The following is a 23842-nucleotide window of genomic DNA, read 5'->3' as shown; positions in this document are numbered from 1 at the left end:
CGCTTAAAATAGGGGCTAAGATAGGGCCCCAAGTCCCTCGGAATACACTGACTTCCCGAAAATGAAATCCATCCAGAGAGGACTGCTGGGCTTGATATTCACAGTGAGTTGTACACTAAATATATCATGTTTGAGTAAGAAAAATGACTTTGTATCTCTCACTTTGCTCCCAATGGGACAATACAGTCAGTTGATTACAAAGGAATTAGAAATACCGCATTGTGGTTGGATGCCTCAAGAGTTTGTGACCCTCATGGTGACCAAGTGCATATTTGTGGAAATTTGATGAAATTCCTTCAAAGCATTCATGAGACAACTCTTAAATGAGAATGGGGCATACATTTTGAGGTGACAGTGGCCCTAACCTTTGACCATGAAAAACTTTGTAGTTCATACTCGAGTCCCAGTGGACCTTTGTGCCAAATTTGAAGAATTTCCCCCAGGATGTTCCTGAATTAATGAAAAATGTATCGACAAATAGGGAGGTGGCAGTCTTAGGCCTAATAAATATCAGTGCGGTAAGAGTGTTTGCGACACCTGCTGACTGGGAGCTGTAGATGTCGGCCTTTGTACCTTTAAATGCACGGTAACGTTTTTTGACAAGGGCGGGCTTTAGGACCATGCGGTGTACTTTCGTGAAGCGCTTAGGGAACACGATGAGTGGTTTCCCTGATCACCGCAACGTTGTCATCGCCGTCTTTCACGCAAACCTTCAGCGGTTACCCTCAAGTACGTACACGCGCACACACTGTGCTGCCCAGTAGTGTGAAAGGTCCCGAGGTTGCAGGAAGCTGCAATGGAGCACATCCGACTACCAAAGGTAATCGCATATATGATTGCAGTGATCACATTTCCTCAATATTCCTCCAGCGAACACAACAGAGCGCCATGTGTACTCATAAGTAATGCACAGTCGTGATCGCGAGGCTAAAGCCGCGTGTCGTCATGAGAGCCAATTGGATGTGTTTGTGTATCAGAGTGTGTGTGTGTGTGTGTGTGTGTGTGTGTGTGTGTGTGTGTGTGTGTGTGTGTGTGTGTGTGTATCAGTGGTGGGTGCAGCACGTGACACCATACATCACACTGTATCTCCCCAGCTCTGTTCTTCTCAACTGCCTGGTTCTCGGGATGTTCTCTGCTCATACACTGCAAAGACTTCCAGGTTCTTCACTTTGTCTTTCCTCAAGAGCAGGAATGTCACAGTGCTCACCTGTCCCTGCAGCCACTCTCCCAGTCGGGAGAGTTATGACAACAGCAAAGACTTGACTGTGGCTGAGCCCTTATATCAGACATTCCGTGTTACTGTGTTTTTCAGCCCACACAACAGTTTTGTCACCTGTATTCATCTATTTTACTGTCTTTCTAGAGAGTTTCAAGAAGCTGTGTTGTTTCTCCCACAAACCAAATGGGGATGAGTTTGAGAGACGGCAAGAGTGGGACTCCCTGGACCTGAAAGCTGATCACAACAGAATGGTGCTGCCAGACTGTCTGTGGAAACTCCTCAGCCAACCAACACTACAAGGTCAGTGAGCTGACATCTATGACCCGTCGATCAAATTGAACCTAATGTGAAAATCACAGTTGCTTTACTTTTTGTTGTGGTTATTAAGGGTGAGTAACATACCCTGCAGACCTGTTTGTACCTGAGTCAGGCACACCTGTTGTCCACGTGGGGAGCTCCAAATTCAGAGGCAGGGGCAGATTTCCTCTCTGTCAAACGACTCCAAAGAAAATCATGTGAGTTGACTGTTGACCTTTATTCTTTGTCTGTGGTATTCTTTATATTATGATCCTACTACTTATTTTTGCTTTACTTTGTTGGTCATCCTCGAAGCTGTACTCCCTCTTCAAGCACATTTTGTTCTGCAAAAATTGACAGAAAGTGTGTTTTTTAGCTTCTCAAACCCTTAATTAAACAGTAAAACTGAATTGCAAGGCCTTTACATGTAAATATACTTGGCCCATGTAATATAAATCAGTTTGATAATATATCACAATATTTTTTTCCACCTTATTGATATTCCAGCCCTTTTTGTATTATTGTATCACACTATAGTTTGATAACATCGCACCATCGGGTTATAAGATCGTATTGTGACCCTCATCATGTTGTGAGGTCCTTGCCAATATCCATCCCTAAAATAAACATCCCCTAGATTCAAACTTTTGCCAGATGGGCTCATGCAATGGTTACAACCACTTATTTGTGACAGCGATATTTACCTTTTCTATTGGAAACACTTGAAGATTTGAAGATGGTGCTCCTGGGTGCAGGGGTGATGCACACCCAATGATGTCAACATAAAACTGTAAATAGACAGCATTCTACCAACCATCCAAAATGTTCAACAACATATCCCATCCTATGTGTGACCTAATATTCATGATTCAAATTAAATCATGTGACCTACCTATGTAAAAAGAAATGGCAAATGATTCCACGTGTGAGAGAGGAAATCTATGGAGCACAGAGGAGCAGAGCTAGCTGTTACTAGGGCAGCTTTGGAGGGTGAACTGGTGATGTAGCATTGGTTAAAAAAAAATGGGGTGGAGGGGGAAAATAGATGAAAAGAATTTAATGGCTCACAGAGGAATTGCCTCCGCCAATGTGGCTCTGTTGACACAGAATATGAACATGGTATAATTAGAATAGTTGGTCTGGAACATGACAAGACCACCCCTCCTGGAGTGTCATCAAAAAATTCATACTGTCCCAACAGATTGACCTCAATATGGAAAAACGATCACAGATTCAGAATTCAACTGAGGATTTCTGGAAGCGCGGAAGTTCTTTCAACCATTTAACGCAGACTCAATTAACGAGATCAATATTTTTATGATATTTCCAGGTATAGGCTATATCATACCAAAAGCCTTGAACAGTCATCAGGATCTAGGGTCTACAATTAGAATGTAGAAATGTATTTATTGAAATTTCATTTAAAAATGATCATTTATGGGTTATAATATTACTGAAGAATTAGAGTTTCTCCATCCAAGAATGTATCTTGCAAATAAAAAAAAAATTGATCTGAAAAGAATCACTTGGGCCTAATAATAGTACCACCACAGTATTATTTCTAAGGCGGCACGGTGGTGCAGTGGTCAGCACTGTGGCCTCACAGCAAGAAGGTTCCAGGTTCTAGTCCCGGCTCCATCACAGGATCTTTCTGTGTGGAGTCTCCATGTTCTCCCTGTTCCTGTGTGGGTTCTCTCTGGTACTCCAGCTTCCTCCCACAGTCCAAAAACATCAAGAGAGGACGAGGCTGATTGATACTCTAAATTGATTGTAGGTGTGACTGTGAGTGTGAATGGTTGTCTGAGATGTGCTGGCCCTGCTATGGCCTGGAAACCCATCCAGGGTGAACCCTGCCTCACGCCTGAAAGCTGCTGGGATAGGCTCCAGCCCCCCTGTGACAGGATAAGTGGGGAAAAAAATGGATGGATTATTGTTTTCCTCCAGATTGAATCAAGATCTGCTCACTAATTCCTTCTAACCTTAGCAGAGGAAATAAGTTTCCACTTTCCTGCATTATCTTTTTTTAAGCTTTTGTTTGAATTCAAATGCAGCATTATGATAACATACTGTATGATGACATTATGACAACATATGATGACATAAATGTCTATCAGGTGGTCGTCATACCAAATGACAGATTTCTCTTCTTTCATTGAATCCAAACAACTAAGTTAAGATAAGTTAAACGTTTATTCGTCCCTCAGTGGGGAAATTGGCACTGTTACAGCAGCAGAAACAGAGAAGTAGCAGCGGAAAAAGTACAGGGGCAATAAATAGCAGAAACTATAATAAACTACAATAAAACTATAATACACTATAATCAACTACAATAAATACTAGTAACGTAAGTGTTGGCTATTGCACAGGACAGTGTTGAGTTTTGCACAGCAAAGTTATGGTAATATTAATAATTGAGATTGTCCAGGGTCTGGTAGGGTGGTGACTGGGAGCAGTGCTTGTTGTACAGTCTGACAGCTGCAGGTAGGAAGGACCTGCGGAACCTCTCCTTCACACACTTAGGGTGAAGGAGCCTGTCACTGAAGGAGCTCTCCAGTGCTGTCAGGGTGTTGTGCATGGGGTGGGAGTCAGTGCTCAACAGAGATGACAGCTTGGCCATCATTTGCCTCTCTCCCACCATGTCCACTGGGTCCAGGGGGCATCCCAGGACAGAGCTGGCCTTCTTAATCTGTTTGTCCAGTCTCCTCTTGTCTGCAGCTGCTATCCTGCTGCCCCACCAGACCACCCCATAAAAGATGGCTGATGCCACCACTCAAGAGTGCCCTGCACTCTGAAGGACATCAGCCTCCTGAGCAGGTAGAGTCTGCTTTGACCCTTTCTGTAGATGGCCGCAGTGTTGTCTGACCAGTCCAATTTGTTGTTCAGGTGAAAACCCAGGTACTTATAAGATGTCACCATCTCAATGTCCATTCCCTGGATGTTCACCGGTGTTGGGTAGGACTGCGTCCGCCTGTGGAAATCCACCACCAGCGCCTTTGCTTTCCCTGCGTTGATCTGGCGGTGGTTCCTCAGGAACCAGTCTATGAAGTCCAGGGTCAGTTCTCTGTACTCCCTGTCATCCTCATCTGTGATGAGGCCGACAATTGCAGAGTCATCAGAGAACTTCTGCAGGTGACAGGTGGGTGTGTGGTGGGAGAAGTCTGCTGTGTAGGGGTTAAGGAGGAACAGAGCCGGGACCGTTCCCTGCAGGGCCCCCTGTACTGCAGACAGCTGTGTCTGAAACATAGTTCCCAGACCTCACATACTGTGGGCGGTTTGTGAGGTTGTCCAATATCCAGGATGTGAGGTGATGGTCTGCTCCTGTATGCTCCAGCTTGTCCCTCAGGAGCACCGGCTGAATGATATTGAAAGCACTGGAGAAGTCAAAAAACATGATTCTCACAGTGCTCCCAGGATTCTCCAGGTGAGAGAGGGCTTGATGGAGGAGGAAGATCACGGCAGCATCCACCCCAATGCCATGCTGGTAGGCGAACTGCAGTGGGTCTGTGGATGAGCCCACCAGGAGGCGGAGATGTCCGAGGACCAGCCTCTCCAGGGTCTTCATCAGGTGGGATGTAAGTGCCACTGGTCTCTAGCTGCTGTGGTCTTTGGGGTGTCTTGGGCACAGGGACCACACAGGATGTTTTCAACAGCTGTGGCACTCTCCCCAGCTTCAGGCTCAGGTTGAACATGTGTTCAGCTATCCCACACAGCTGGTCTGTGCAGGAGCCTGGAGCAGATTCCGTCAGGACCTGGCACTTTCCTCAGCTTGATCCTCCTGAGCTGGTTTCTCACCTGAGGTTTTGTGAGGGACGGCTTGGCGCAGGGTGGCTCTGTGTTCAGGAGTGGTGATGATGCGTGGATAGAGAGAGCAGTGGGGGGTGGCTGGGGGCTGAGTGCTGTAGGCAGAGGTGTGAAGATGGATGGGGGGATGAGGGTGTGATAGCTGTATATATACAGTACGTATATATACTGTGCAGCAGTGAAGACTGGTCAGGGGGAGGAGTAGGTATCTGATAAACTCTGTTGAAGTATAGCTTCAGATCGTTCACCCATCGTTGACCCCCACCAATCTGGGAGCTACGTTCGCCGTGGCCAGAAATGGTCCTGAGGCCTTTCCAGACTCCCCTAGTGTTGTTCTTCTGCAGTTGATCCTCCTTCTTCCTCCTGTAGCAGCTGCCCCCCCCCCCCATCTTCTTTCTCAGCTCCCTCTGCACAGCCTTCACCTCATCCCTGTTCCTTGACTTGAAGGCTCTATTCTTCTCCTTGAAGAGGGCCTTGATGTCAGGGTAACCCAGGGTTTGTTGTTGGGAAAGCATCGTACAGTCCTGGTGGGTATGATGTTGTGGAAGCCTTAACCATCATAATTCATTCTGTTATTCCTTCACTGCATGGGTTGGAGTTGAAATTTTATGTGTTTTGGGTCAACTTCCCAGGGTTGTGGGTCCACTGTGTGGAACTCAGAATGTACAGTAGGCTAAACTCGGGTTCATTGGCCTGAAGGGAAAATCATACTGATTCCTGGTTGGATCCCCTGTGGCTACTAAATTGAGATATGAGAATATGCAGTTGATTTATTTGAATGTATGACTGATGATAAACTTCTGTTAATGTATGCTGATCCTGCTTCTTATATTTTGTAAATGTCCATGCAAAGTTGTAATTCAGACTTCATGGAGGTGATATAAGTAATCATCCCCTCTGTCGCCTCCTCCCAGGCTGCCATCTGCCGCAGCAGCCAGCCACTGTCAGGTTTCAGCGCTCGCTGGCTGAAGGATGAACAGATGCTGGAGGCCATCCTGAGGTCCAACCCCCACAGCGATTTCATTTATGTTGTCGACACCCGGCCAAAGGTGAGTCCTTTGTGCCCAATAAGGAGCAGCCTGCAAAAATATGAGCCTGGCAGTATTTTGTTGTATTTTCAGGTGGACTGACTGCTTTTTTACAGCTGGTGCACGCTCACAGAAAAAAAACTTGAAAAAAAATCTCAGCTCCGGACTTGACCACCATCAAAGTTATGTAACAGAAATTTGTCAGAAATAACACTCAAAACAGTCTTTCTTTCCAGTTCAGTGCAATCGCAAACCAAGCAGCAGGAAAAGGATACTAAAATGAAGACAATTACTCCAACATCAAGTTCCAGTTCATCAGTATTGAGACCATCCATGTAATGAGTAATAGCCAGCAGAAAAGGCTGGAAAGTCAATATCTTGCTGAAATAAATTTTTGCATGGACATTATTTATGCTAAAAGCAGCAGCAGTGCATTCATCACTGTGTCAGAAATTTGTGGAACAAAATGTATATTTTCTGTCTTTGGATCTACAGCTTCTTCACATTACTGCAGCAGAGCAAGACCCCATGTTACCCCTGTGGCTTTCCGACGCACTCACGCAGACATGACTGTTCCGCAATCAGGCCTCAAATGAGCCCACAGGAGAATTTCTGGGTATTGTGCAGGGGTGCTCCTCAGAAGACTTTGAATCCATCTGGGTTTTATTTCCAAGCTATTTTGGTTTCCTGGAGTGGACAATCTGTGACCTTTTCCCCCAAAGCGAGACGAAGGGCGTGAGAATGATGTGATTTCAACTTTGAAAAAGTTATAGCTATACTTAAGTTGTGATAACTTTTTGCCCCCTGGCAGCACAGGGGAAGTCTTTAAATGCTCCTCAGATTGCTTCTCAGACTTCTTTTTTCTCACTTCAATCATATTCTGAAGACACCCCCCCAGCTGAAAGATTTCATCCAAGTGGCGGGCCATGCTCTTGGTATGCAGAGATTTTAAATGGAATCAACTTGTTCATCTTCTCCCTCTCTGTAACATTAGGAAACCACCTGAATGAGTGCGGGGTGCAGATGTTGAACGGGTGTCTTCATTGTGAGTGCTACCCCTGAAGAACTATACTGTGGAAAGAATTTAAGTCACGAAGAGATGGGTTGATGTTAGCCATCCCCGATGTGAACTTGCAGACATTTGTACTAAAACTTGAAGCTGACAATCATTTTAGTTTCAGTTTTAGAAAACAAACAGTGAAATAAGCCTCATGGCGGATGAATGGACTCTGTGGGGCAGGGCTTTGGCTTACATTTATGTTTTAGAACAGGCAGTCCTTAGCACAATGAAAAATCATTAGGTTTCCTTTACAAGCAATGAAAGACCTCAAATCAGACACAACATCACTTAGCTAACCATTTGAATAAAAAGACATTTATTTTGGTAGAATTATTTAAAAAAAAACAAGTTTTAAATCATCTGTCCTTTTTTAATGCTTTTTCGTATTTTTTTGTTTGTTTTACTTGTCTTGCTGGAGTTCAGGGAATTTCTTGTGTATTTGCTCATGGAATTTTTCCCAGTGAACAAAATATGTTATAAATATGAAATAAATTTAGACAAAAGGGTTAGCCAAACGACATAATGTAACTGATCATTTTGAAGGTCAAATCAGTGACGCTGAAACCACCGGTTCCAAGCATTTTAAATGATTGTGAAAGGCATCTCAAACTCCTCGTGAAAAATCTTCAAGTACCTCATTTGTTTCTTTTATTTACAGGGACAGTGCACATTAAAGTCATACTTCACCCAAAAAGTGTATTTTTCTTTTAAATACTCACGATATATGCCTTGAACGTGGAAAGATGGTTTTTCAGCGCTGCATCACTTCTTTGTGACTCGTGAGTGAAGAAATAGCTGGCTAGGTGTATTTAACGTGAAGCTGATAGCACAAAACAACAACAGCTAAACTTTCCAAAAATGTTGGTACACCAATGCGGAATTACATCATCCAGTATCATCATCTTTATCCAGCCATAGACTCAGAAATCCACAAGCACTTCAACAAACTTGAACCCCTCCGTTTTGGTGCTTTTTCACAGGAGCGTTAAGCGTATCCAGCTGGTGCATTGAGTTGAGCTGGTGTTTGACTGTTGAATGCTTGGTAATCAGCATAAAGACTGGTGGTTTTGTGGGAAAAAAATAGACTCCTTGATTTTGCTTTAGTGATATTGCTAAAACTTTGTCCTGTGGGGAACATTGGTGACTGCACCAAATTTTGAGCTGCAGAGATCAAACTTGAGGTGATGCAAGGAACCAATCATTGAGATACATTGTCTTCATTGAATGTTTTTACAAATTTTCTTTGCAGTTTGCCCATTAATTGTTGACTTATCTCAGTCAGGGCTGACATGGTGAACTAACTGATAAAGCTACATTGCCTGGGCTCCAAATGAACCATTGCATGAAAGGCTAAAGGAAATCTGTTATGCAAGACGTAGAGACCTAAGTTTTCTCATGCAAACCATCGGTAGATTCCTTATGAGCTAATTTCCCTGGATTTTGGTGTGTTGAAGCTTCTTGCCAGGTTTAATAAAGTCCCATGTTCAGGTATGCTCAATGTGCTCTATGTTTCCTGCCAGTCAGACTGCTGTGTTATGATTACAGTGTGTATGAGCTGCATTCCCCCTCCATGTCCAACTTCCTGGAGGGTCTGGAGAGTTCTGGCTGGCTGAAGCATATCAAAGCTGTTTTGGATGCATGCATCTTCATTGCTAAGGTTGGTCTGCAGGTTAATTTCAGCTGTCTGCTTCACCACTGCACTCATTAGTAGCTTGTGTGTCTATGGGCAATTCACGTATTGTCTGCGTACACTCACTAAAACTATTGTCACGTAACAAATCTTTCAATCCGTAGTCTACCTACACTACCATTCAAAAGTTTGGACACACCTTTGCATTTAATGCTTTTTCTTTATATTCGTGACTATTTTCATTGTCTCATTGAAGGCATCAAACCAAACCAAAACAAAAGATCTTAAATTAGGACTCCTCCGACCAAAGCACAGATTTCTACTGGTCTTAAGTACATTCCTGGTCTTTCTTAGCAGCTATTCTACCATAAAGGCCTGATCCTCGCAGTCTCCTCTGAACAGTTGATGTCGAGGTGTGTCTGCTGCAAGAACTCTGTGTGGCATTTATCTGGGCTCCAACCTGAGATGCTGTTAACTTGTGATTTCTGAGGCGGGTGACTCAGACGAACTCATCCTCAGCAGCAGAGGAGACTCTTGGTCCTCCTTTACTGGGGCGGTCCTCATGTGAGCCAGTTTTGTCATTGCACTTGAAGGTTTTTGCAACTGCACTTGGGGACACATCCAAAGTTTTGCAATTTTCCAGACTGACTGACCTTCAGTTCTTGAATTAATGATGGACTGTCATTTCTCTTTACAAATGAACCCTGACAAGGCAAACTGTTAAGCAAAAATCATTTCAGGTGACGACATCATGAAGCTCACTGAAAGAAGGCCCAAGGTTTTCAACGCTGTCAACAAAGCAAATGGCGGCTACATTGAGGAATCTAATATAAAACATATTTACAGTTATTTAACAATTTTTGTTCACTATAAAATTCCATATGTGTTCATTAATTGATTTGATGCCTTTGGTGAGAATCTACAATGTAAATAGTCATGTTAATAAAGAATGACTATTGAATGAAAAGGTGTGTCTGAACTTGTGACTGGTAGTGTACATCAGGTAAGAGATTAATGAGAACAATACACTACATAACTATTAAACAAAGTAAGTACACACATTGTTGTTATAGCCAAGGAGGGTCAGACTGAGTCACTGTATACTACATTGCATAGAACACAATTCATGCCATCACTTTAGTACTGATTCTGTAATTTTAATGTAACGCCTCAATAAATTTCAAAAATACTGTCTATCTTGTTAATGGCTCAGATAAGTCTTTGGGATGTATTTTCAGTTCCGGGCTGCCTAAAATAGTCAGTTACTTGTTCCTTGATATCTTTTCAGTGTTTTTTTGATCCAAATGTGTCCATCAGTTTTTGAAATATCTGCCCACATAGCCACACTACATGGACTTGCTTCCCTTTTGGGAACATAAAGTAAGTCCTCATAATATAATCGATATATTTAAGAATGAAGAGTTGATTGAGATGTTTGGGTAAGTCCTCAGGAAATGAATGCAGGTCTGTGAAATGTTCTTTGAGGTGATGGTACAATGATTCAGTGTGTGCAGGCTGGTCCTGTGGAGGGTGTCAGCACCTTGGTTCACTGCTCTGTTCTGTCACTGCTCTGTGGCCGATGGCCTGTGTCCTGTGACCTGCTGGATCCCTACTACAGGACTCTCTGAGGATTCATGGTAGATACTGAACTTTTGGCTCCTCTGTTACAGATTATATCTCAGGCATAGCTCCATAAATGTCCTGTTCCCCTCTGGTATTGCATTAATGGGTCCAGCTGAGAGAGTGCGTTTAGGATGCTTGATACTTTGAAGGATTTACTCTGACTAACTCAGAATCCACAGTGGAATAGAACTATAAATTAGAGAGGGTTTACTTTTGAGAATGGCCCCTGAAGTCAAAAGAAAATGACGCCACACAGCGGGTGAAGAGGTTCTGACGGGATTAACTGTGCACCGTGTCTGAACCCTCAAGTTCAGACTGTGCAAAACTAAACTTGAATGTCTTTCTGTTCTCAGGTTCTCATGGAAAAAGACTGGCTTTAATTTGGACAAAGTGCTCTCACAGGTTTGTCTTTCAAAGGTGACTTCAATGACTTTGCTGATTCGTTTTGATCATCTTCACCACTTTTCCAGATGTAATCACGTGGTTGGAGACCCCAAAGAGGTTTTTCCCATTGTGGATCAGTTTCTCGAGTGCGTGTGGCAGCTGATGGAACAGTTCCCCTGTGCCTTTGAGTTCAACGAGAGGTTTCTCATCACCATTCACGGCCACATCTACTGTTGCCAGTATGGCAACTTCATTGGCAAACACCAGCAAGAGAGAATAGAGCTGGGGTGAGATTTACACATGCAGCCACAATCATTCTCCTTGTCTTTGGATAGTAGAGCCCTAGAAGCACATCTGAGAGGGTCCAGTAGTGCAGCACAGAGCTGGAGACAAGTAAATAATCCTAAACCTCTTTCTTTTATCAGGGACATTATTTTCAATGTTTTATCTTTCTGTTTTCATATCTTGACTGTTGTGTGACACATACACAGACTGTTTTAGAGGACTCACTCTTTGTGGAGTTATCTCTGGTCCAACCAACCCGACTATGTCAATCCTTTGTACAGACCAGACAACAGCCAGACACAGGGTCTGCTCTGGCCTTCTACCGCCCCCTACTGTTTCAAGTATGTTGTCTCAAGCAATAACTAACAGAACTGTGTCTGAACTTCAAACACCTGTAAAAACACATAATGTTTATCAGAGCTTTGTAAAATAATCTTTAAATTAATTTAGAATTATGGCCCAAATGATACAGGAATTTTGGGATCAATACTGATATTATGACGTTACAAAATTCTGTTATCCATATAGTGACCAAAATATATATTTGCACATTTTTGCTCATCATCCCCAAAATTTGGAAATTAAACGTAAGACAGCGATAGAGTCAGGATAATAAAGTAACAGTTAGATGGAATTATTTTTATTTGTAAAATATCAGTTTGACTGTACAATAGCCTCACTTGATTCATGTAAAAATTAGAGGGTGACCCATCCTGGAGTTTATGGGATTTTTTCCAATGATCTCTCAATTGTAGTCATGGAAAACTTCTGAAAGAGATATGTAGTGGAGGCTGGATATTTTACACTTTATTGCAGGCCGCCTTCATGACAACAGACATTTAGATATCGACAGTTTGCAATTTGTCCATTTCATCCTAAGCAGTCTAGAGCGGATTACCTGAGAGCAATCCAAGAGGAGACTCAGCAGCTGGAGGAACAGCTGGCTTCACACAGACAGGTAGAATATATACTGTGTACTTTATAAATACTTCAGCAGTGACTTTTAAGAGCATTGTTTTCTTTGTTTAAAAAAATATCGATGCATATCTCTTTTTGAATGATCAATAGAAACTCACTAAACTGGAGCAGGTGTGGAGTGTTGCCCAGAAGACAGCCACCTTTGATAAAAGCCCCACTGCCTGGGTTCAGGGTAATGATGTTGGCCTGGCCCACACTCCTCAGGACTACACCACAGGCTTCATCACCAGCAGCCCTTCTCAGCCAAAGACAGCAGACAGCTGCCTCATCCTCTTGCAGCAGGACTTGAACCAAAGCACTGACCCCAATCACTCCAACAACAGCGACCAGGAGTCTGGGATTGCTGATGTGAACAGTCTTTCCCCCCTCAGTGAGGACAGCACCAAAGATCCACACTCTGATGAGGCTGCCTACTCTGCTGCCTGAGCAAATGTAGCGTCTGATAGGAATTTGAACGTGTTCGGTGTAACTAGGCTAATAATTCCAGGGAAAAAGTTTGAATGTGGTGTGGTGGACACTGCTGCCACCATAATGTTTACTGTACAGGTGAAAATAATTTAGATGGTAAATATACTAGAACGTGCTTCAAGCGTGAGGGGCAATTCTAAACAATACTTATGTACTGATCAAGTCAAATGATTGGAGAGCCATTTAAGCTTAGGCCCTTAGGCCCTCTGGTCTTCAATCAATCATGAAGCATTCATTGATGCCCTGACATAATTAAGAGGTACAAACCAAGAGAAACATCTACAACTGAGGTTACAAAGGCAAAATGCATCAGATTCAGTCCCAGGTGGAATAATCAAACAGCAGTGTGTACGTGTGTGGCTCTGTATGTCTGTCTGTCAGGAGTGAGTAGATTACAGAACAGAATCAAGAAATAACATAAAATACAATAAAACTAGTATTATGTGTACAGATTACAGGCTTTTAAAAAGATGAGAGAGGCCTGTAATTTTCATCATACAGTAGGTACACTTCAACTATGAGAGACAGAATGGGGGGAACAAACCAGCAAGATTTCTGGCTTTCACAGACCTGTAACTTCTTCTTTGAGAGGCTCCTCTGTCCTCCACTCGTTATCAGTATAGAAGACACCTGTCCACAACCTCCAACAGTCCCACTCCAAACTCCACTATGGCCAAGACCAAAGAGTTGTCAAAGGACACAGAAACCAAACCGAAATAAAAAAGCAGTGGTCCGATCTGAGGGTGGAGGCAAAGAATAAAGTGGCTTTGCTCCGCCGGACCGTGGCGGCGATACGTGGGGATGAGAAAACACATGAAACGTGCATGCGTGACACTCATGTTTTAACAAACGGCTCTGTAATCCACCACCTTATGTGGTGAAAGTTCTGAAATCAACATTGTAAAAACACAAAACAAAAAGGATTTAGTCACATTTATCTTTAAACAAAATCTGATAAATGCATGTGGAATTTGTTCTCTTGCACATGTAGTCTACATTTGTAAACAACCCAGTCTCATGTCAAAACGTGAAAAGGCTCCGTTTGTCCACAGTGCAAAACGTATCAGTTCTACCACAAAGGCCTAAAAATTGTGAAATGTGTACGGTTTTTTTTCCCCTTTTCTTTTCTATTGGAACGCTGGTAGGTCATGTGACTCTCATGCGGGCCTCTCAAAACACGAACATGGCGGCCACTCGCGTTAAGGCGCGGCCCGTGCGTCTTGGTCGGCGGGGCCGGCGGACGCGCCGCGGGGAGCCCGGAGTCGGGCCGTCTACGCGACGTGGCGGTCTTTTGGGGAAGGACGGAGCCGGAGCCGCCCGGGGCCGGAGAACGGGCGACCCGGGGGACGAATCGGAACGATACGGCCCGGGCGGCGCTATTGGAGTTAGCCACGCGCCGGCTCGGAGAGGACTCGGAGGCGCAGTTATTCGCGGCGGAGCCCGAGGGAGGCGCAGTTTGTCGCGTTTTATCAACCGTGGTCGGTTGTGAAGATGTGGCGTTCACGTAAGATGTAAGATCCTATTAGATGTGGTATTTATGATATAATTGTTTATTCTATGTATTAAACACATTTGTTTGCTCGTTTACCTACCTACCTATCTACATAGATTTATGTCGTAAATGTTTACGTTATGAAGAAATAAAAACCAACCATCAAAGTACGACAAGCAAGAAAACCACAACGGCAGGGCTTTGCGATACCGATCTATTTTATTTTCAAAAACGTCAAATGTTCTCTCTGGTGGGGACTCGTCGACCCTCCTCTTCGACGACCCGCTTGCTTCCTCGTAAGCCAGGAGGTCTTTCTGGGGACGGACGGCGCGTGGCTCTCAGATCCCTCTCAGGGAGAAAAGACAGACCGTGACATCCAGTGTTAAATGCGTGCGTCTGCGTATACACCCCCCCGCTGGATGGTAAATGTACAACTTCACAATTCTGATCCTTTGTCTGCGCTTGCTCCCAGGTGAAACTAATCAGATGATTGGGTTGATTGGGGAGGGCCTCCGTCTCTTTCTCTGTCTCTCGCCTCTTTTTGGTCCCAGCCTGAGCAGCGGCGGCAGCCGGAGTAGTTGCTGTATTCTTTGTTTGCTTCGGTTTGGCCGGTGAGTCCGGTAGTCCTGTTTTCGCAGCTTTATTTCAGTGAGGGTCAGCTGGGGGTTTAGGGTCAGAGGGCAGGGCTCGGATCCTACGGCCCTTTGTGGGCTGGTCCGGGTGTCTGCTCTTCTTTTGTTCCTTTTGGCCGGCTCACCGGCAACTTTAAACGTGAGAACAGGTGTGTGTGACAAATGAGCGCTCCTTTCTGACAGCATACCTGTGTACTTCCAAGCTGAATGTAGTTTTCCACCGGCGTCTGACCCAGAAACTCCTGGGTGAGCTGGCTGAAACCGTGCTGCATCTCTGCGCTGTAACAACGCAGCATCGTCCTGCCAGCTTCCTACAATTCTACAATCTCATTTAGCAGACGCTTTTGTTCAAAGCGACGTACAACACAAGCAAGAATTTAGACTTAATTAAGGAAAAGCCCATAGGAAGCGCAAAAGTGCTTCAGTTGTGATTTGGTCACAGGTACTGCCATCTAGTTCCTGCACTGCCGCCCTGGCCCGGTCCTCTTTCCACCTCACCAGTCCCTCCAGCAGGTAGACCTGGAAGTGGAGGGAGTTGGCACTAGTGCCTGCGTGGAGAGGAGGAGGAAGACCAAGAGTAAGAAAGGAGTTAGACGGACAGAGAGACAGAGCACAAGCAGAACACATAGTGAATGATGTGGCTCACCTGGGATGAAATGGCACTGATGGAAGTGGAATGACTGCAGGGAAGAGGAACCTCTAGCACAGCGAAAGATGGGAAGCCTGACCCCCCCTCTGGTCACTTCCCCCACCTTTGCATGACACCATGTCCTCCAAACCTCCTCCATCCTGGTGCGGTCAATAAGCGGGACCCCCCTGGTGTCCGTCAGGTCCCAGAAGGAGTCCAGCAGTTCCTGGATGACCCGCTCCGTCTCTTGGGCTCCCCTGGTCTGATGGCGGCAGTGGCGGGCCAGCGCCTTGGCTGTGACCTTCACCTGGGCATCCCTCCCCTGCTGGGACTGCTTGGACTCCATCAGGCGGTCCGTGTCACCACTGTCCCACTTGAAAATGGCAACGGACAAACGGGCCATGAAGGTGGGGTACAGCGGGTGGCTGTTGGTGGTGACGCCCCTAGCAAAGCGTTGCATGAGATTGAGCACATCGAGGCGCACCACCAGCTGTTCCCAGTCCGTGAACATTGCTGCCACCTGTTGAAAAAGTGGAAAATGCATTTGCACTTTGTGCGGGAATGGAAACAGCGCTCCTCTCCCTCCCCCCACCGTGACATGGCTTCTTACTTTGCAACGTCCTCCGCCAGTGACACAGCAGTCCTGGTCCACGTACAGGACACGAGGAGGGGCCTTCCCCGCCTCCCGGTAACGCCGCATGAGCCCAGCCGCCATGGGCCAAAGCCTATCCCCCTTGGCGGCTGTGAGGACAGACATGAGCACCTGCCCCTGCTCGTTGCCCATGTTGGTCACACACGCCGCTGTCCCGGCTGCATCACCTGCCAGCTTCTTGATCATCTGTGATGGAAGAGAAATACAAGTTATTCCCTGATGGTGTCCAGTCACATGTCAGCACCCAGACTTTATGCAAGCACAAAAGCTTGCCTTCTTGGTGGATTCCATCTTCAAGATGTCACCAAAGATGGACGTGACCCTGGCTTTGGACTCCGTCAGACGAGAGAGGACGTACCGGGTGCATGGGCGGGATCGACACGTGCCCTGGCTGTTGGGGAAAACCCGGAACCCGCAGCTCGTCCAACACTGAGAGGTACTGCATCGACCGTGACATGCACTCAGTGCTGTGCTGCTCCTCCAGGATGGCACGGAGGCGGATGCAGAGTTTCCCAGGGTGCGCTGCTTTAGCTGCCCGATGACAACCTTGTCACAGGACAGCCTGTCAGAGAGGGGAGGAGGATGGAAGAATGAATATTCAAAAGGCCTTCTCACATGTGTATGTTAGGACAGCTGGGAACACCGTCTGGTGGGCCAGGCTCAGCCGCCTCACCATGTTCTTTGCCCACGCCGCATACTTCCTCCGACAAGAGCGGCATTCCAGGTACTCCGTGCCCATGAAGTACCACCCTCTCTTGTCCAGGCCCCTCTGTATATTAGACACAAGTGTGACACACAAACTACAGAAAATGGACTCTTTGTCACACAGCGCCTCCCATGATTCATGCATTCAAGTATAATGAGCAATGTATATTCATCAATTGATTAAAAAAATATCACAACTGCTGGCATCCATCAATCCATGGCGGCGGCTGCGGCGGAAGTTGTCCAACTCACAAACGGTAGCTAAATGTTTGGACGGGACACCGACTTAAATATGTGGTGTTTATTGCTCAAAGTAGGTCGTTTGCATGGAACCGATATGGACTCTAATTTTTTCATTCATTCGTTCGTTCAAATGTACAGTGCAAAGTCTGCTGGCAGAAGCCGGAAACCTCTTTAACAGTTGCAAGAAATAGCAACGCCAAGTAGTCCGTGATTCGGTGTGAAAAAGTGCAGACAGTCGCAAGAAATATCAAGGATAAGACACCCACAAAGTCTGTCATTCGGCGTGGTAAAGTTTTTCTAAAGTTTTTGGTCTTTGTAGCGAGGAAGAGCGCAGCGAGACTTACCTGTCGGAGTCCTGGAGAACAGTGACGGGAAATGCCGAGCGCACCAGGAAAAAGATTCCGTCGACCAATGAAATCATCTGCTGGCTAAAGCGAGCCGCCGATTGGCTGGCTGATAAATTGGACTCTTCCTTGGACTGGAGTGCGGAAGAACGCGATCCCGGAGGCGCGTTCGTCTCTATATGTTGGCACTGCGATGGACTGGCGACCTGTCCAAGGTGTACCCCGCCTCCCGCCCGTTGATGCTGGGATAGGCTCCATACTAGTAAGGAATAGGTGGAAGACGACGATGGATGGATCCGTGCAGCACCCCTGCTGGCTCCCGCGCCAGCCTGTCCGCTCAGAGTCATCCGCCAGGACCAGCGGCATTCGGGCCAGCCCGTCCCCCGGCCCCAACACCAGGCCGACAAGCGGCGGACGGTCCTCCAGCCCACCCAAACCCAGCGGCGCATCCTGCGGCCCACACCGATCCAGAGGGATCCTCACACAGGCGGTGCTGCAGTCGCAGGAGGACATTTTTGGGGGAATAACGGGGATCAATGAGCGGCTCGACCGCCTGATAAATGTTCTGGAACGTTTGTGGACAAATAAATTAATCTGGCTTCATGAATCGTGTGATCGCTTCTTACCCATTCACATTGTGGAAATGAAATTCTGGCGTGAGGACGATTGCCCGGCCGGGACCGGCGTCCATCCCTCCAGCCTCTGCCTATCGATGATCTGCACATTGATGGAGTGGAAACCCTTCCGATGAATGTAAGAGTGTTCCTCAAGGGACGGCGCTTTTATGGCAACATGAGTGCAGACTTCAGAGAATTAGACATGAGAGAATCCGGCTGTTGCTGCAAGTTGCACTTTAATATTGGCCTGTTCAACCGCACCGTAAGGGAATTTAATGTTCCTGCAGGAGAGGCGGATGATCAGGTCCACAACCATGGGCATGGCCCGGCTGAGGGTCGGAACACCGGAACAGTCCGCCATCTCCCGCTAGAAGGAGCCAGTGACCAAGAAGCCGCGCACGCTCAGCACCAGCGTCGGCACTGGCACAGGTGGGCTCCTGGCGGTTCTGCGCTGGAGCGCAGGTCGCAGCTCCTCACAAATTTGCAGGAGAATGGCCGCAGAAGCCGAAACCGGTTCACTAGCCACTCGTCAGATTTGTGGAGCAGATCCTCCCGCTCCCTGAAATGTCGCGCCCCTCTTATCACGGCCGTCTCAAGAAATTTGGGGGCCCCAAGCAAAATGGATATGGAGCCCCCCCCCACCACAATGATACATTGTTGGAGTTCACACAAACTTTATTGAATATAACTATGAAATATATTTTAGAAAAATTGTTGAATATTATTTAAAAAAAACATCACCATCCCATAACAACCATAAAAAAGTGCAAATAGCATTGGAACAAAACAAAAAAATCCATGCCAGCCATGATCGAAGAATTCTCTCACCATTTTTCATGGTTCTCCTGTAATACTCTTTTGTAAATCTTCGAGGTGGATGTTCAGAATTTTGTGGGAATTCAATATCAGTGATTTGCACTGGTCCTTCGCTCAAAATTTGACAGCGCACACTATCAGAGAGTTGTCTTGGCCACAGTGCAGGTCATCAGCTATTATAACTGCGCTTGCAGTACCTTGTGCTGTAGAGGTGACATCAGTGCGAGGTTGTCCATCAACTTCTATTGCTTTTTTTTAAAAATTATATTTGATTGATTTTCTCATTCAAACAACACAATACGTATAGAACATAGTGGCAGTGAAATTACTGTCAGTTTTTATGCTGTTTTTTTGTAGACAGTCCATTTTTCCCATCTGCTTTCGCATAATGATTGTTGCAGTTTTATAATATGTGTGAGTCCCTCCATAAGGTGTGTCTCATCAATGATCTCCATCCAGTTCCTCCAGGTAGGGGGGTCTTCTTTGTACCATTTCCTTGTGATGGCTTTCTTGGAAGCCGCTAGTAAAATCTTAATCAGATACCAGTCTCTGTCTTGGATGTTTTCTCGAGTTACATTTCCCAAGTATAGTGCAGTGCATGTTTTAGGCAGCTCATAGGCGAATATCGTTTTCATCTCTTTCCACACATCGTTCCAGTATCTTGTAATTTTGGTACAATACCAAAAAACATGTGTGTGACCCACATTCTGTTCCCCACACAGTCTCCAGCAGAGTTGTTGAACAGGCGATCGTCCCTTTTTCATTTTCGGTGTGATGAAAAATCTCACAATGTTTTTCCAGCAAACTTCTCTCCATATTCTGGAATAACTAGTTTGCTGTGTTTTCAATATATCATACCACATCTCGTCAGTTATTACTTCCTTTACTTCTTTCTCCCACTTATCTCTTATGTACAAAGTTGAAGTGTTTCTATTTGCTACCATACCTTGGTACAATTCTGATATTACTCTTCCAAATTTGTTCTTGTGCGCATTACATAGAGTCGCAATCACTTTATTTGGTTGATGGGAGATCTGGCTTTATTTCTTCATTAAAATAGTCTCTGACTTGTAAATACATGTAAATATCTTGATGCTCTAATCCATATTCCCTTCTTAATTTAGGAAAACTTCTGATTTTTCTTTTTTCAATTACTGTATCTAATATATCCATCGTCATCTTCCGCTTATTCCTTACTAGTAAGGGTCGCGGGGGGCTGGATCCTATCCCAGCAGCCTTCAGGTGAGAGGCGGGGTTCACCCTGGACAGGTCACCAGTCCATCACAGGACCAACACATAGAGACAAACAAACATTCACACTCACAGTCACACCTACGGTCAATTTAGAGTATCAATCAGCCTCGTCCCCTCTTGATGTCTTTGGACTGAGGGAGGAAGCTGGAGTACCAGAGAGAACCCAGCAGGAACAGGGAGAACATGCAGACTCACACAGAAAGTGTATCTAATATATTCAGGCCTCTATTTGCCCGTTGTTTAAAATTCTGGTTCAGAGTCCCTGGCTTGAAATTAGTGTCATACACCATCCAATTCAAAACTTTTATCTCATTTTCCAATCTGTACTTCCTTACTACTTTGTACCAGATCTCCAAGGTGAATTTGGTGATTGGATCCAGCTTTCCTTCTTTTTGTTTGAAGATATTTCTATTATTTCTATCTGCACATGACAGTTCTCTATATTTAACTCTATCTCCTTCCATCTTGTGGCACAGTTTGTTTCACACCAGCATATCAATGGGCGGAGCTGTGCAGCATAGTAATATTCTTTAAGGTTTGGTAGCACCACCCCCTCCCCCCCATCTTTAGATATTTGAAGTGTTGTATATTTAATTCTTGGTTTGCATCCCTTCCACATCAATCTTGACATTTTTCTGTCCCACTCTATAAATTGTGAGGGAGGGATCGGCACCGGCAAACACTGAAATAGATACAAAATTCTGGGCAACACGTTCATCTTGATCATTTCTATTCTTGGGCGAAAATCTAACATCAGAACTTCCCATCTTTCCATGTCCTTTAAGATTTCTTGATTTAAAGGTTTGTAATTTGTTTCAGATAATTCAGACGGATTTTTTGTGATTTTTATTCCTAAGTAATGGATGGATTTTTTGTCCCATTTGAAACTATGTCTTTGTTGAATTTCTGTAGATGGGGAGTAATTAATGGACAAGATTTGTGTTTTTTCAACACTTAACTTCTATCCAGACAGGTGCCCATAGAATTCTAACAAGGTCGTCAATTTCGGTAGGCTAGAGTCTGTTTTTTTTAAATATATCAAGACGTCATCCGCGAACAGCCCAATTTTGTGTTCCGCATCTCTTATATTTATTCCCTCTATTTCTTCTTTTTGCCTCACTATTGAGCTAGAGGTTCAAGAAAGATAGGGTGGGGGGGAGACAACACCCCCGTCTCGTGGACCTTTCTAACTTGAACCACTTAGTAAGGCTGCCATTTACTTTTATTCTGGCTATTGGGTCCTGATACAGTGTTCTAACACATGAAACAGACTCTGGTCTGAAGCCAAATTTCTCCAAGCAAAGATACAAGAATCTCCAGCTAACGCTATCAAAGGCTTTTTCAGCATCTAAACTTATTAATATGGCACTTTCTCCTTTTCTTTGTGTTTCTTCTAGTATATGCAATGTCCGTCTTATATTGTCCTGGGTCTGTCGCCCTTTAGTGAAGCCAGATTGATCTTCACAACTTCTGTTGCTTTTGAGGCCAAAGTACCACTGGATGTATTCTCTCCCATGTCTTCTCCCTCCTGGTTATCTTCTTCATGAAGAGAAGATGTTGATGGTACAGCTGGGAAAAGAATAACCTTTTTAGTTTTACAACATACTGTTCATGTACAGAGTGCATCACTGTACAAAGTGCATCACTGCATGTCTGACCCCAAGGCATTTGGACAGGCACTATGCTATATAAGATAATCTGAAATGTAAGTGGTATTTTCACAGTTTTTACAGAATTCAAGATCTGAGATGTATACTTATCAGCTAGACTCTGGGCAAAGCTTGTGTTACCTTGTGTTGATGAAGTGCTGGGAGTTTGTTTTGGGTTTTTTTACCTGTCCTGTTCAGCAGCATCAGTGCTCCTGGTGCCTTGTTGTACTGAAGCAGTTTTACTCTGCAGAGGAGGAACCTGATAAATTCCTCCTATCGCCATTTATGTTTAACTTGATTAGGAATGGTGTTGGTTCATTGATGAAGCTACTGGACTGAGGACAGGAGTGGACAGGAAGAGAGAACAGGGACAGGATAGGGAGGGGGGAGACAAAAACAACAACAGTAGCAGAAAAACGAACAAACAAACAACAACAAAAAAACAGTAACAACAACAACAGAGAGAAAGAAAAAAAAAAGAAAAAAACATTGGTTGCAGAATTTCCAGTGCAGGCTCACCACTGGGTTTAATATAATTTTTAGATAAACGTCTGAGTGTGTGATTGTGGATCAGTTGTGCACCGCATATGTGTATGTGTGTATGTGTGTATGTGTATGTGTGTATGTGTGTGCTACGGTTTGTCTTGGATGCTGTGGGTAGCTGACTGTAGCTGATGTGGGGGACCAGGACATCACACCCCCAGCCCAGGATAGCAGGCAGGTCAGGACCAGGCCACAAAAATAAACATCACCCATAGCCTAGCCTATTTTGTTTGCCTAACGTTACGTGCAGCAGCAGCACTTGTACAAGGCTGAAGACTCAAATGGCTAATTTATCAAATAAACTATCACTTACCGGTGTCTTGTTTTTTTCTTTGCTTCCTCTTTTTCTAAATCGGAAGCTCAGGAGTCGCGAACTTCGCTGGCTGGCAGAATTTCAGGGACAAGCCGCAAAAGGTAGGGAGGCCTCATTGGCGGGGCCTCCGAGGACGGTGTGTCGCTGCATTTTCCTTTCACTACAGTTGCAGAGTGGGGCAGACAGTTTGTCATTGCTTTTAGTTCCTAATCAGTTGTTGTCTGGTGGCCCCTGACAGCTCGGGGCCCCAAGCACTTGCCTGATTTGCTTGCTTTGTTGCGTCAGGCCTGCGTCTTATAGCACCGTTTTCCACGTCCTCCAACAGTGCTGCCATTGTTGAAAGTTGCACATTCCGCACAATCGTGAAGGCTCTTTTATAGCTGCTTAAGTACTGCCATCAGGTGTTTGTGTTTGTGTTGAAGGCTTTTTTGTGCCCGATGTATGTGCGGTTGTCAAATAATGTCAGTTACCGAACACCGCCACAGGGTGTCGCCAACGGACCAAAGTGCAGTTAACGCAAGAATCGGCTTTCCGCCAACTTCTACGGCACCTCCGGAGTTGGCGTGAAACAGCGCAAGAATCGACGAACTTTTCGCGTTGACACATCTGAGCGTGAGCGCCGATCCTGGCGTACGCAAGTTTTTCTTGCGTAAACCGCGTTGATACATGAGGCCCCAGGGCGTCCAGGGTGTCCCCCGCCTCTCGTCCCCAGTCCCCCCGCGACCCTTAACAGGATAAGCGGAAGAAAATGGATGGATGGACGCTCTCAAAACTTGTTTACTCTATCTTTACCTTTAAAGCTCGGACTAGGTCACACCAAAGGCTCTACGTTATATATGACGCAAGCTCGCTCTTAAAATAAGTGTGTTACGGTTGTTCTACTGATGCCCATAGAAGTGGAAATACTGGCCGCCACATCCTCCCAGGTATGCTTCACCTCCGATGGCTTTGATGGATCTCTGATCATGACGTGGTCGTGCGCCCCCCCGTGGTGCAAGAAGAGGTCCATTTTTCCAGATGAGAAGAACGCCCGAAACATATCCATGAATAATTGGGTGTTTACGACTGCCTATTTTCAACGTGCGCCGCTATTTGCGCTCTCATTACAAGCACTCGATATGTACCAAAATTAGGCTGAGAACCCGAGCGCACGGCTCACACACCGTCACCACCGAACTGTA

At 45.3% G+C, this 23842-nt stretch overlaps 2 protein-coding genes across 2 annotated transcripts; one reads left to right on the top strand and one right to left on the bottom strand.

Moving 5' to 3' along the window:
• Nucleotides 1–656: 656 nt before the first annotated feature.
• On the top strand, nt 657–19394 carry mtmr7a (myotubularin related protein 7a). Its single transcript, XM_086222454.1, is given in 14 exon segments — nt 657–729; nt 1364–1493; nt 1495–1544; nt 1614–1703; nt 1706–1734; nt 6232–6366; nt 6582–6714; nt 8926–9062; nt 10541–10672; nt 11012–11046; nt 11099–11329; nt 11534–11675; nt 12163–12285; nt 12396–19394. Coding segments are annotated over 14 exon segments (1776 nt in total). The 3' UTR covers nt 12732–19394.
• On the bottom strand, nt 15285–23670 carry LOC147250745 (uncharacterized). The gene is made up of 6 exons (XM_086222453.1): nt 23533–23670; nt 16793–16946; nt 16536–16708; nt 16136–16363; nt 15544–16045; nt 15285–15445 (listed from the first exon to the last, which is right to left on the bottom strand). The coding sequence occupies exons 1-6, from the start codon at nt 23668–23670 to the stop codon at nt 15285–15287; spliced, it is 1356 nt and encodes a 451-aa protein (XP_086078579.1).
• Between the last annotated feature and the right edge of the window lie 172 nt (nt 23671–23842).

This window comes from Aulostomus chinensis, chromosome 13 (assembly GCF_037954235.1).
Source record: "Aulostomus chinensis isolate RoL2024-O1b breed Wild chromosome 13, RoL_Achi_v1.0, whole genome shotgun sequence".
Taxonomy (NCBI): Eukaryota; Metazoa; Chordata; class Actinopteri; order Syngnathiformes; family Aulostomidae; genus Aulostomus; species Aulostomus chinensis.
This window is presented reverse-complemented; position numbering and strand designations above follow the sequence as displayed.